Genomic DNA, 14864 nt, shown 5'->3' with positions numbered 1-14864 from the left:
TTAAAATATTTTGCCAAAACCCACATCGGTTTAAAAAATAGAAACAGAATCTTCAAAATTGGTTCTTCAGGGTTTTTTTTTTTTTTTTTTTTTTTTTCCAGCTATTCTTGGTCAAAACCGAAAACTTCAAGCCCTATTGATGTTTCAATACACTTCAAACAAACTTGTGTCAGCATTGAGTCAGTGAGGAATGTGTCACATGGCTAGGGAATCTTATACCATACCACTAAAGTAACAGAAGCACCTATGCACACCCTTACCATTGACCTGTGCCCTGTTCCAGTACTTGTTGAATAGATAAAGGCTAGTCTCTAGAGTGTGGGTATGCTATCCACATTCCCTGCTTCTCATCCTGATACATCACGTTCCTCTCTGATGGCTATTCGTAATAATGTAGATTCCTGCTCAGCAATATAATATGAAGAGGAATATAGGTTTTCTTCATATGACATCAGTACAAATACAATAGATATATTGTTTTAGCCCATACATAATTACAAAATTGATCATGTATCTAAAAAATCAATACAGTTTATTAGATTAACTGTCATTAACTAATTAAAGAAGCACATGTTATAACAGTTAATAAATAGTATCAAATCTTCAAAATATGTGTCATGAGTACCTAGTTTAAATAAACAAACAAGTAAATAATGAACATGTTTCTAACTGCTTTGTAATGGCACATGTTGTTACATAGAAATGTTATTGTAAAAGTACAACCACATGTATAATCATAGTGTAATTAATTAATTATGTGATGACTCATGGAGTACTTTCATTTGCTACCTACACAGTCATATGTGACATTTTCTTTTTATTACAGCGTTATAACAGTGCAGTTAGAGACACTCAACATAAAATGTAATCAAAATAATTTCTCACCTTGGGATTACAAAAGCTATTCTCTTGATTTTGGTTTTCTGCAATCAATCAATTAATAAAATAATACACTGATATTTTAAAGTGTCTTTCTTACCAGGAATCCCAAGAAGTGGCAATATAAGTCAATCTATGTGTTTAAAAATCAAAAAACACAAAGTAAAGCCCCCTGTCTCCAGCTCCCCAATATTTAATTTCCTGTTATGTTCTTCTATCCAACATCCATTCATTTCACTTCAAGTATGCTTCATGTCCAGATTGCCGATCGCTCTGTGTATTAATAATCCATGTGAGCTCTTAGCATGTGGCCCTTGGAACTACTCCCTTTGGTACCCCTTAGCAACCACATAAACAACAATATTTACTATACTATACTACAAAACAGGTATGCAGTAGATTTTGTTTGTTTTATTTCTGTTTTTCAAGATGAACATCAATATACACACCATTTAGATGCTATTCAGTAAACTGAGAATTGGCAAACAAATGGGGCCAATGTGTTTTGGAAAATTAATATACAGTACTTTCACAAAACAATATATAGGAAATAATGTACACAGTTAGACATCTTAGAAAATATGTAGAAGGTTGGATGTATGTAACTCTACTGTAGCTTTGCTCAGCACTGTTGGTTAGTTCCCTTTTAAAAGAACTCTGCTACCTACTTACTATACTAACTGTATTTTTTGGCAGAAGCACTTACATATCAGTAATATAAATAGGATAAAGGGAGTTGAATGTGCATCACTAGCAATATAATTATTATTGTATATTCACCTTTGTACAGGTTTAGGAAAGATAACAGCATTCAAAACTGAAGACCACTTTAGAAGTGAAGGAAATTACAATCCTAAAAGAAGACCAGCAAACTAATATAATATTATAAATATCTCTACCAAGTTTTTTATTATTAAGTGGTATTTAATTTGTTATAGTCAGGTAGTCTTTCTGTAGATTTACTTGCTGCTTAAAGGGTTAATATTACTGTATAACAGCTCATTTTTTAACGATTTTAGTTGTTTTAACTTTTCAGATAAGTCTCACCAATTATCTTCATTTAGATTTTTCAACATCCAGCAGATTTGAACCTCAAAGCACCTAAGAGCACGCTTATTGATCACAATTATTGGTACTTTAAACTTGACACTTGGCATGAAACATTTGACTCTGTGACTGCGTGACAGAGAAACAATGAATCTTTATTATAAATCTTCCTCCCAACCTGTGAGGGTGATGGGTAAAGGGAACAGTGTGGCCTGGATTAATTTCTGGGAAAGGTGGAAGTTGACCATCTAGAAAAGGGGCGGAGCCACATTACACCAAGACATCGCCCCAGACGGGAGTCGATGTGGCAATCGGTGATTGGAGGAAAATCAATTGCACTCGCTAACCAAGGGGGCGTGGCTGAAGGTAATTAAGGGGATGTGGCAGAGCGAACTGCCCTTTTGTTATGGTTGTGAGAGAACTGCTGAAGTACTGTAAAGGATGCCGTTAGTGTTTTGTGTTTGTTTGTCTATCTAATTGTACTTTTTTGTCATTATTCAATGGCTAACACATTCTGGGAGTGTCGCTAAAGGCCAGAACTAACCTGGACAGCACGACACTACTGCACACAAGTAAATTGTATTGCACCACTTGCATCAAAGCACTCACTCTGGATCATGTTTGTCTTCCCTTTGTATTTATACCGTGTTTATTATTTTGGGACTATACCCTGTGTTTAAACTATGCAGTACACATTGCTGTGTATTGCCAGGGCTTATTATTTACGCTTGCCAAAATGACCTGGATTAAAACAAATAAAGAATTGTTTGGACCGTGAACTTTGTTGTTTGACATCTGTTTATGCATTGCATCACCTCTACACCTGCGCACTGCAAGCCACTTTGACACACTCTGGCATCATTTAGACAAACTATCAAATGGGAAGTCTTTTGTGTTATGATAACAAACTCCAAGAAAAAACTTCATTCCTGTCAGATAAATTGTCTATTAAAAAAATGATTTATTCAGTCATCTGTTGTGGTCCATCAGTATATGAGAATAGGTTACTGACTATGAAAATATTATTCTGTTTCCATAGTAGTATCCCAAATAGATTCAATTGTAATGTATTATTTTGTTTTTTTTAACTTATTTCCAATGTATTTAATTTCTAAGATGTAGCTTTTATGTAGGACATAGACAAGGGTTCCATTTGCAGAACAATAAAAATGTGATACCTTATTTAAACAAAAGCACAAATCTGTGCTAAAATCATACAGTACAGGAAACAACAGTACAACATTATACTCATCCTAGAATCAGTGTCGTTATTTAGAGATCATTCAATACTTGATTCTTCCTCTGAAATAATACGCCTTATTTCATGTTGTTTGGCAAGTTTCTTTGAAGATTTAGCTGCAGGTTATTGAAGATGGGTTTTTAGAAGATGACTAATGGGTTTCTTTAACCTGTCAGAAGTTCTATTGACGCGCTGTCACCTCAACCGACGTTTCACATCTGCAATCTTCGGAATACATGGAGTGGTTCAGCTTGAATAGTTCACATCTCACATGCTTAGAAACACCAATACCAATCCTGTTAACAGAAGTGTCAGTGCCGCTGGCTGTATCTGCATATCTGTTTCTGTGTGCTGTCAGTTGACTGTGAAAGCAATCAGTCACTGAACATTGGCAATAAACAACAACATCTGTATTATTTGCTTACTCTTGCAAGGAATATTGTATTTTAAAAAACTGGTGCCGTGGGCTTTACTTAATGACGCATTGTCAGATGATGGCAAAACAATGAACACTTTTTTTGTTTTCTTCAGAAAATAAATTACATTCATTTAGAATTCCGTTACCCCCGATCACCTACACAGCTCTCACCAGAAGCAATAAACAAAAAAGCCTGGAAAAAGTCCAGAAATGTATAAATCAATACATTATAAACACTGAGTAATTAGAGACCCTGTTTCAGGTGGCCCTAATACAATGGGAAACGTTCCATCACCTTGATTATGTACTAAACATTTTTTTTTTGTCATTTTTTTAAATTTCCATGTTTCTTATACAGCTGTAGAACAAAAAGTGAGAAAGAACCTGATCACCAGAAGAAAGTGGAAACCAACAATTTGGAGACTTGAGTGGGTTTATCTGTTATAACAGACTCTAAAGACAAAGAGATAATTCAAAAATAGCAAATAGCACAAAATACATGGATAATATATACGTACCTGTGTATTGTGCTACAGTATTCTTTGATGATTGTAACATTGTTTCTTTTGAATCAGTAGATGGTTTAACTGTCTGATGGATATTAGGGATTGTTTAAAGATTAGTTAGAGCTCCAGCAAGGAGCTGGGCCTTCAGATTGTTTGTTCTGTTTTGTTATTTGTACGACTAATCAGTAAAAATAAACATACAGGTACCGCCCTGTTTAAACTGTACTTGCTGTTGTCAAGAGTACTGTATCCACGAGAGAAAGTGTCAAAGATCCCTATTAATAAATCAAGTTTTCCTACCCCTGAAATAAGAGTAACCATGCTTTCCCTAAGTTATTAGAGTGCAGTTCCACTGACAAGTCTTCCAAGTCAGGTTCAGTATGTTCCTGTATCTTCTCTATGCTGATGCAGTACACTACATCAATAGATGATCATTAAAGTCAAATAGAGTCCTATTATTTGTATGTGGAACATTTCAATATGAATATGAGCGTACTGCTAGCATTGTGGATCCACACAGAGCATTCTGAAGAGCTTCAAACAATATGAAGGTGGAGTATGGCGCCCTAGGGTCACTTACAGCCTGAGAACCCTTAATGAACGATATCCTATAAATTGCATATCAATAGATATCAAGCTCAAATGTGCCCTGAACAAGTTGAAGTGACAGTTTTCCATTGATGCTTGGATCTCTTTCAGAAGGTAATCAATTAATGAGCTATAATACTGCTGCAATGCAAAGAAGGAATGCCGGTTTCTTCTTGAAATATTTCACAGGAGTTTTCCACAGGAGACTGAGTCCTCCTGATAAATTCCAAGCTCAGGTGTCCTGTGGGGATTGAATCCATGTGGATAGGGCACATCAGTGTGACAGTGGACTTCAGTTTACATTTACAAGTATTTCCTGAAACCATTTGCAGTGTCTGGTAAGTATAATTTGACAAGCTTGCTGCATTGAACCATGGTGGAGGATTAGGGTAGAATAGAATATAATAGGGTAGTAACGGGCCACTGTAATACAGTGATGTGAAGGAGCTCCTGCCAATTTTCACTCCCAAAGTGACACTCCAAGCCAAGATCGGCAACTTAGCCCAGCCAAGACTCAAACATACGCTCCCCTAGCTGCATGACTCACCCAGCACACTGTGTGTGTCTTTACCAGGTGAGACACAGTATTTTTAGATCAACTAATGACCTCAGCCATAGATATACTGAGTCACTGAGGCTGTCACTAACATAACAGTCTCCTTGACATTCACCATTAACCATTCTGAAGGAAGGAAATATAGTAATTTACTTGTAACTGTAAAGTGATTCTATTTTTTAAAAGAATATTAGAACATAATATAAGAAAAGACCATTTGTCTCTTGTTAGCACACAATTCTCCCCTGTAGGCTATTCCATGCATTTATAACAGCCCGATAAGAAAACTTTAACAGGGACTAATAAAGCAAGGGAACCATTTTAATTATATAATTGGCAGTGATCTCCCAGGCTGGTTGACGTACTCCTCTACCAACCAAGCATGAGAATCTAGAGTCCCCTGTTGAGAGCTAGCTTGAGCCATGCTCCCATACACATGACTGTAAACACAACAGTGAGTACTCCCCCTGATCTGCTGCACTGTAATTCACAGGGGTTGCGAAAAATCATTAGAAAGCAGAAAATTAGATTCCTGAAAATGTCAACTAATTTGCTAATGATTTTAGGTTAACCTCAAGCAATTGTTCTGGTGAAGCACAATTAAAACAAGGAAACCACTTTACATGTAGCAACATATTCTTAAATAAATGACTGAAATAAGTGCTTATGTATAACATCTTTTTTCCACTGGGTTTGAACATAAAAATATATTTTATTTAATTTTATTCCTCTCTTTTTTCCCTAGTTTGCTGTATGCATATTTAATTAAAATATATACTGAAATGTATCACAGTAAATTATTTTTGTATTTAAATCATAAAAAAAAAAAAAGTTTGTCATCTTGCATGATACTGTCCAGATTCAATTTATGAGGCATTAACATTGTAATGAGACAGAAGTGTCTTTTCTGAAATAGATTCTTCACTTTACTTGGTGTTTATGCATCTAAGGGGACCTCACTAAAACTCCGCCCTACTTCTGTTTTATTTGAGAAGCTTATCTGCCTCAAGGACAGGTAGTGTAGCAGATTAAATCACAAGCTTTCTGTACCTACAGGCCTTCATTTGAAGTACTCTCAGTTTACAAGTTAAATTAGTTTGGAGACCTTAAAACCAACCATAGTGCACATTAGTTCAATCAAATGTAACAGAAAATAAAACCCAGTAAAACAACTTTGACTTTTTTTTTTTTAATTAAGCAAACGTTTTAGCACAAAACCATGCTCACAAAATATAACATAGTACTGAATTCTGCGTAAACACATGGACTAAGGCAGAAGGTTATCAAAATGTTGCACATGGTCAACATACCAACAAACCAAAGCTAAAGCATTTTTAAATAAAACCATATTGAGATATATAATCGTACATTAAATATGAAAATATACAACAGTTAACAGGTACAACATGTAGTTCTGTGAAGCTGACTTTTTCAGCTGTTTTACTTAGAATATACAGCATCATGAATGAAATTATCAATACTTTGATGTTCACAAAAATATATATGGAACTGATATAATAAAACACATAACAAAATAAACTCACCTTCTAAATGACATGATATAATAGACTGATGAACACTGTACATAACATTGGTGTACCATCAGTGTAATTAAATCAAATTTACCAGATGAAATGCACTAGTTTTCTACCACACCATAACTAGACAACTGCATAAGATAGTTTTATTAATATCACTTAAAATAAAATGTTACCAATTAATAAATAGACAGAAAATAAATATTTCGACAGCCTGGTATGTATCTAATTTGTTTATAGTCATACAGAAGATACTTTCACGTAAGTTCTGAAAACAGACGTTATTTATATTTCCTTGATCATGTCAAAGGAGCCGTTGTGTCTGTTTTGGCAGATGGCGATTAGTAAATGAATATGTCACTGTATTTACAGAGCTATATACAAACATTTGTTTGAACATTTTGGCTGTTAAGACCTACTGGGAATTGGAATATGTCAATACAGACAGGATAATCTGCATATACATCTCAAATTGAATGATGCTTTGGAATATTGTTGAATTCTTTAATTACTGATACACATATAGTGACAGCTCAACTGAATTACTGAGAAGTTGTAGCCTAAATAGCTAGTCATAATAAAGGATTTTAGACTATAAATATTACTTGCAAAAATCAAATACAGGTTCACTCTTAAGTTGTACCTGCTGTGTACTTTCATTCGCTACTGTACACACTGTAGGTCTTAACTGTGCAGTTTTTAATAAACTTTTTATAGCAAAGATGTATTTCCATTTGTTACCCCACCCTGTCATAGCCTGCTCTCTAGTCATTAACTAATCCGCTGCTTCCCTATTGACTGAATGCTTTGCAGCCAATAACATGCTTTGGCCCTGAAGACACTGCTAAGGTTAAATGAACTGGCAAGTGAAACACTAAGAGAGCCAGGGAAGCAAATTGAGACCTTTCTTTAACTGCGAGACCATTGTAACGAATGTAACACAACAGGTAAGGTATGAAATATGCTGTTGGCTACAATCACTTCAGATTGACTACAGAAGAGCCTTCTCATTCCTGAACTGCATACTGACAAGATTAAAGGAACATGACTCAGTTTTTATCTTGTGACTGGCTAGATTCCTACTGTTCTTGGGTGTTGTATTCTGAAACTGCAATAAAGCTCTTGCATACATATTGCTGCATTATCTTTCCACCAGCACAACCCAGGGCATACAAAATATATACTGTATATTGAAACTGACTAACCGTAAACTAGAGATACAAATAAAATTACGTTTGCAGAAACAAATATGTTTTGAAGCAGTCACCTATAGCTTGAAGGACCTCGTCACTAGAGCAAAAGAACACAAAAAAACCCCCCAAAAAATAATGTCGAGCACAGAACAAAAACCCATTAAGACAAAATATAAATTTTAAGGTGAAAGGCATGCATAATATACACTTTTGTACCTCATTTACATTATAGTAGTTTACATTATTTTTCTCAGTAACACTGCAACTGAGACTGAAGTGTGAACCTTAAAGAAGAAATGAATGATTGGTGTGCTGTACATTTATACAGAGAAGCTCAGTGAATATATAAATGTTACCTGCAGACATTGTTGATTTTGAATTTCACTTTTGAGGATTTTAGAATTCTGTATCCTATATGCAAACACAGACATTGGTAAGCATAAGCCCCATGTATGTCTTATCTAATCACTAGCACTTCATGTACTGGCAGTAAAGCAATGGCTGTCAAGAATTTAGCTTGCACTTAAACATCTGATACTATTGCATCAAAGCTGTATATATATATATATATATATATATATATATATATATATATATATATATATATATATATATATATATATATATATATATATATATTTATCAGAGCAGCATTATTCTGTATAGTAGTGATTATTAGTTCCATATGGAATATTTCCATATGCAATAGACACAACTAAAACAAACCTAACTAAAATATAAATCTTACTCAATGTACTGTACATTATTTACACAGTAAATATTATCATGTCAAACTTGCCTGTCTTCATTTGAGTATAGATTCACCAATACTTTAAGTAACACTTGACTTTCTCTAATTACTCTGTATTTACATAGTAGTGAGATAGTAAATACATGGGTACGTATACATAATTACAGTGTTAGTATGCATTGTTACAATGTACTTAATGTGTAAATCTTTTTGCACAACGTATGTAAGTACACAATTGTTAGGGTTAGGGATGTTATGGTTAGGATGTACACATTATGTACATTGTAATTGTGCATAATAATATTTCAATTATGTGTTAGTACACATGTATTTACTAAGTAACTACTATGTAAATACACAGTAATTAGATGCACTTAAAATTGGTAATTGCTTTACTATGTCAGTTTAGGTCCATTTGATATAACATTAATACACAATATAAACTCACTATTTTCTTAAAATTGAGGGCACAGACATCCCAGCCAAATTGAAAAATGGGAGAAGTCTTTCAAAGTTTTTTCCACTAATAAAATCCCTGAAAGCAAGCCACATACAGGCTTGATTAACCTCAATGAGAGAGACTTCCTTGGTGGAGGGGCTGTTCAGCTGTTTTCAAATAATTCTTGCTTTTTTAAAATATATATTCAACATGAAGCTGAGGTATTAAAAAACAAAAACTAAAAAAAAAAAAAAAAAAAAAAAAAAAAAACTAGCTATATTCACAAATGATGTACAATTTTAAACAAACTGTGGAAAAACAAATTGGCTGTATTCACAAAGCATTTACAGGAGCTCTTAAATTAACCACCTGTGTTGATTATTTGAAGCTTTTAAAAATGACTTTAGAAAAAGTTGACCATAGGAAAAGCATAGCAAAGTATAATAAAGCCCAGAGAGTTATGGTGAGGAATATACAAAAGAAAAAAAAAAGGCAAACTATGGTAAACTATGGAAAATTATTACTTGAATCATTGGGAAAGGAGGGAAAAGCTGTTGAAGTACATGCACATTTATTCTGGTAAACTTTTATAGGGCATAGCACAATGGGTTATATTTTGTAAATGTGACCCTAACCTTTAAAAATCTAGTTTCAAGATGCAGTAAAATCCCTTTGTTATCATACTTGTGAAAAGGCTCAGGAGATTAAAAACAAAACAAAGGAGCAACAACCTGACACCTCTTTTTGAGAAATGACCCACGATACGCATGAACCACTAAGAATTCATGGGAACGCTTTATATGAAGTGTCATAAATAAGCATTTCAGGCCACGCTAAATGTTGTGTCCGTGTCATTGCATTTCTCAGTAAAGTTGACTTTCTTGCTTGGCATTGGAAAGCCATTCATATCCTCCTGCTCTGTGACATCGTGGTCAGGGCTTTCGTGGGAGGAGTCCTTCATGACGCTGTAATACACAGGCACGTTGTATTTGGTTTCCTTCTCGGGCCTCTGCTGCTTACACTTACACAGTTTCTTGAAAGCAGCCCGAAACTTCTGGGACATCAGATTGTAGATGATGGGATTGATGGCACTGTTTGTGTAAACACACATCCTACAGAAGAGCAGGAACCAGGTATTGAGATAAGCAGGGTCCATAAAAGAGTTGACCACCACCAGAGTGCGGTAGGGCATCCACAGGAGAGCGAACAGGATCACCACAACAGCCAGCATCTTTGTTACCTGCAGGAAAAATTAGAATAAGGAAACTTTCAGTTTCTTCTACCGCTGTAACAACACAGACCCAGATTACTATTGATCTTGAAACATCTAAGGTAACAATGCAGTAGGCAGTTCAAGACACGAGAAACCATCGGCTATAGGAAGACAACACAAGATACCAGAGCTCTGAAATGATGTAGCATGTTTCTTTGAATCCCTAGGTCCTTGATGGTGTTTGTAACAGCAGTCAGATAGAACTGCCTGAATAACAGTTTACCTGCTTCACCACTAATGCTAATCTGCTATCCGTTGTTAGAAACTAAAAGCAGATATAACCAATAACCATACCATTTGAAAAGAACAACCCACCCATATATCTTTTTTTGCTAACCGGCAAGTAATTGGCAGTGAAGGCAAGGAATCTCATAACAGATCTTGGTTTGTTGTGATTATTTTAATGCTGAGTTCTACAAACCTATACAAACATAAAATACCATAAAACTTCCAGTAATTGCCGGGTCTCAAATAATCGCCTGTCTCCAATAGGCGCTGGGTCTGCTGGCAAATTTTGTAAATAAACGGGGGGTCTCTATTAAACGCTGGATCTCTGTCATTGCCATTGAAGCTGAGGGAGATGAGGAGGAGCTTGAGCGTAATGAACTGCTAATAAATGACAGCGATGAAAGTGACTCTCAGGATTAATAAATAATAATAATAATAATAATAATAATAATAATAATAATAATAATAATAATAATAATAATAATAATAGAAAACGTAATTTAAGGTAAGCCTACATGTAATGCATATCTGTTTAATGTAGTTATTATGTTATTAAAAGTTTTGATCATTTTAAGCGTGCTGAAAGTAGGCCAGATACAAACCTCTTGGTGTATTTTAACGTGTTTTGTTGCATTAACAATGTCTAAGTTTGAGATTAAACATATATATATATTTTTTTGATAATGATACTTATTGCTTATATAGTTCATTTTTAAAAACATTTCAGATGTTTGTATTATTATTATTATTATTATTATTATTATTATTATTATTATTATTATTATTGTGTTGTAAGCGTAGCCTACATGCCTTTGTTCTGATACCTACAGGGCTTTCTTTTAGCGGATTGAACTGATTGAAAAATTCACTTTTTAAATACTAATTTGTATAATTCTGCTTGTTCATTTTCCAACGTTTTGCATACCCTATCCTTGTTAACCAGTGCATAGTTATAAAACAAAACCGTTACTTAGTTCCCACTGACACACAACCTTTTTAACAAAGTTGCTGGAATGTTTAAATTGATTTACGATGTTGCTGCGAGGTTGTGTGTTAGCGGCTTCTGAATGACTGCATGAAGCAGGTGAAGCTAGTGATCTAATACAAACGCCGGTCTCAAATAATCGCCGGCCCCAAATACGCGCCAGGAAAACAAATCCAGTAGCAATATAATTAACACTGAACGCAAACAATGCTGCAGTATGCTAATGTGTTTAAAAAAATAAAGGCGGTTAATAAAGCTAACATACAGATTAGCATTAGCACACATTCTTGCAACAGATCATGCAGTTCAGTGTGGCTCTGCCCATTAAGTACCAGTTGCAGTGGGCAGCCTAGTTGTTCTGGTGTATGTATGGCAATAATGAATGGTATATCACTGTTATTAAAAATAGTATTACACCACCAGACTGTGTGTGTTTAAGGTATAGTTTCCTGAATTATATGGTAGTTTGTGTGCAGGAATTGGGTTGTTTTTACATAGAAATAATACACTTTCCTTTTTTCCCTTTTCAGTATCAATCAGAAAAAACAAACCTTGAGGTTTTTAAAATGTACTGTATAGAGTTTCTGCAACTATTGGCCCTTAGAGATGTTGAAATGAATACCTTCAATGTAATTCAAATGGACTTGGCACACATCAGAACCCTTAATAATGGAGATATTTCAGTATTATTTATAGAAATTGATTAGCACCTACGCTGCGCATCTGCTGTGGGTTTTTTGCACATCGGCTCTATACCAGAACTCGTGAGGACAAAAAAAGAAAAAAATCCTCTAAACTAAATGCGCCTCCATAAAAAGATCAATTTGGCGCTATAATAAATGACTCCATATACCCCCAGATTATGATGCACTCAAAAACATGTGCAAAAGAAGTGTTCTTAGCACATTCAACACAATAAGACAAGGGATTAGCAGGTTTATAATTAGCTTAGAATAGACAAGTAACCCCTGCAGATATGCAGATTAGAGAGGTGTTATTTAAATGAGTCTGAATTTCTACCTACTTAGCCTAGCATGCTAATCTCAAATCATTTTATAATTCAGACTATTTTAATAGATTTTTAAACTGACATTAAAACAAAAAAAACAAAACAAAACAAACAAAAAAAAAAAAACATTCAAACTGGCATAAGTATTAAACATTTTGTCGGTTTTGTTGTGTCGTTCGATGAACATTTCCACAATCAGGATGTACAGCAGGCTTCATACCACAGAGATTTGAAAGGGGCATTTATTGTTCTTCACAGAGCTCACACTTATTCCAAATTGTGCACGCTGACAGAAATAAAATCCCTCAATCAATATAACAAGCATGTATTTCAAGTCTCTTTTCTGTGATGTTCAAAATATTACATGAAAACATAACAGTGAGATCCAGAATCTCACTGAGACCAGGCACGGTGGAAAGGGATTCATTAACCACTATATGGCTGAACAATAAACTTAGCTACAGAGCTTCAGAAATTGAAGCCTTCAGTCTTGAAACAAATTATAACTTTTGTCATGGGATTTCTAAAAACATACGTGTAATATTCACTTCCCAAAGGTCAAACAATATATCATTTAATTGAATTAGAACACATAGCGCATTGTAGGTTTAATGGCCATGAATCAATATATGAGTAGTTTAAAACGTACATTTAAAGCAAACCAACAGTCCAAATAGTACAAGAAAATACAGATTGTAAAGATGCTGTACCTGCTTTCTTGAAGACATGGCACCCTTGTTTGGTTTGCAGGAGAGCTTCATGGTGTTTTGAGATCTTCCTTGGTGAATCGAATCCATGCCCACTCTATCATGAGGGTTAGCTGGTAGGGGGTTCATGAACAAAATCCTGGCTATCAAACCATACAGCACAGTTGCTACGATGAGTGGTATAACATAGAACAAAGTGAAGTCCAGGAAATAGATGGGCATGTAGAGGTTCCTTGAGACACGGTAGCCGCATTTGACCACCACACCGTCAGAATAGATGGTCTCGTTGGTGTCCACCAAGAAGAACCACATAATACAATAGACAGAGGTGAAAATCCACACACATGCTATAATCTTCTTGGCCCTGGAGACAGTGCAGATAAACTGGGCTTTGATGGAGTGGCAGATCGCTATGTATCTCTCGATAGTGAAAGCTGTTATTGAACACGAAGAGACGTTAATGCCCAGGTATTGTAGGTATGTAATGCAGAGGCAACCAGTATAGCCGTAAATCCAAGAGGCGACCACCTCAGAAATATTTGGAAGTCCTGCAGCCAAAAGGACAATAAGGTCAGCTATAGCTAAGCTGACCAGGTAGCAGTTTGTTGGGGTCATCATATGCTTGGTTCTGAGAACTACCAAGACTACCATGATGTTACCAGCTATGCCAACCCCACATATTAACAGAGCCAGGAGAATAGTGACAACCTGGACTTCTATAGAGTCCTGGGGCATCTTCTTCAGTGCTAAACTTAGGGTGGAGTTTAAATCCATCCCTTGGGCTACAGTGCTGTTCTCCATTTTCACTCTTTTACTGAAATGTGTTTGTCGGGTAAGAAATCTGGTTAAGGAGTAATTTGTTTTTTTAGATGTGTTGAAAACAGTTCTGTAGAAAAAAAAATGTAATTGTTAAATTTTATGAAAGATTATTATTGAAATTAAATTTAAGATGTTATTCTTTATTAAATCACAATTATTCATCAAGATTGAAGCCCATTTACTTGTTTATACACTTTTTATTTGAGTCCCACCAGTGATTTACAAGCACTTCTATAAAAACTGAAACACGATAGTTTGATCAAAGAAATTAATAATCACATTTAAATATTTTTTTTTTTTTTTTTTTTTTGTCAGAATAAAATAATGATTTGTTATTAGTGGTGAAATTCTCCAAACTGCTGTAATTTGGAAAAGTAAATATGAGCTCCATACTTACCACAGGCAGTTCAGGTGTCTAATCTCTCATAGCAATCATAGTAAAATAATAACAGCCTCTTCAGTGAAAACAAGTGCATGAGGTACAAGCTCTTCCCTGTGCCTGTTTGATGCTTGTTCAATGTCAGTGAGACTCAAAAGATATGTTCAACAGCCCAACTGCATTTCAAGGGTCGGAGTCTGCAACACATTCATGGTCCTAGAGACTGCCCTTTAAATGGCAATGATATAGCCTCTATCCACTGGAATAGCTAATGATCTGATTACCAGCAGCATTCTCCTGCCTATATGT

The 14864-nt window shown here is 35.0% G+C and overlaps 1 protein-coding gene across 1 annotated transcript; it reads right to left on the bottom strand.

Moving 5' to 3' along the window:
• Positions 1-9473: 9473 nt before the first annotated feature.
• Positions 9474-14682, bottom strand: LOC121298295 (thyrotropin-releasing hormone receptor-like). Its single transcript, XM_041225344.1, has 3 exons — positions 14574-14682; positions 13361-14243; positions 9474-10395 (listed from the first exon to the last, which is right to left on the bottom strand). Exons 2-3 carry the CDS (start codon positions 14156-14158, stop codon positions 9979-9981), a joined length of 1215 nt encoding a protein of 404 aa, XP_041081278.1. The 5' UTR covers positions 14159-14243; positions 14574-14682; the 3' UTR covers positions 9474-9978.
• Positions 14683-14864: the final 182 nt, after the last annotated feature.

Source organism: Polyodon spathula, chromosome 23, assembly GCF_017654505.1.
Source record: "Polyodon spathula isolate WHYD16114869_AA chromosome 23, ASM1765450v1, whole genome shotgun sequence".
Lineage (NCBI taxonomy): Eukaryota > Metazoa > Chordata > Actinopteri > Acipenseriformes > Polyodontidae > Polyodon > Polyodon spathula.
This window is presented reverse-complemented; position numbering and strand designations above follow the sequence as displayed.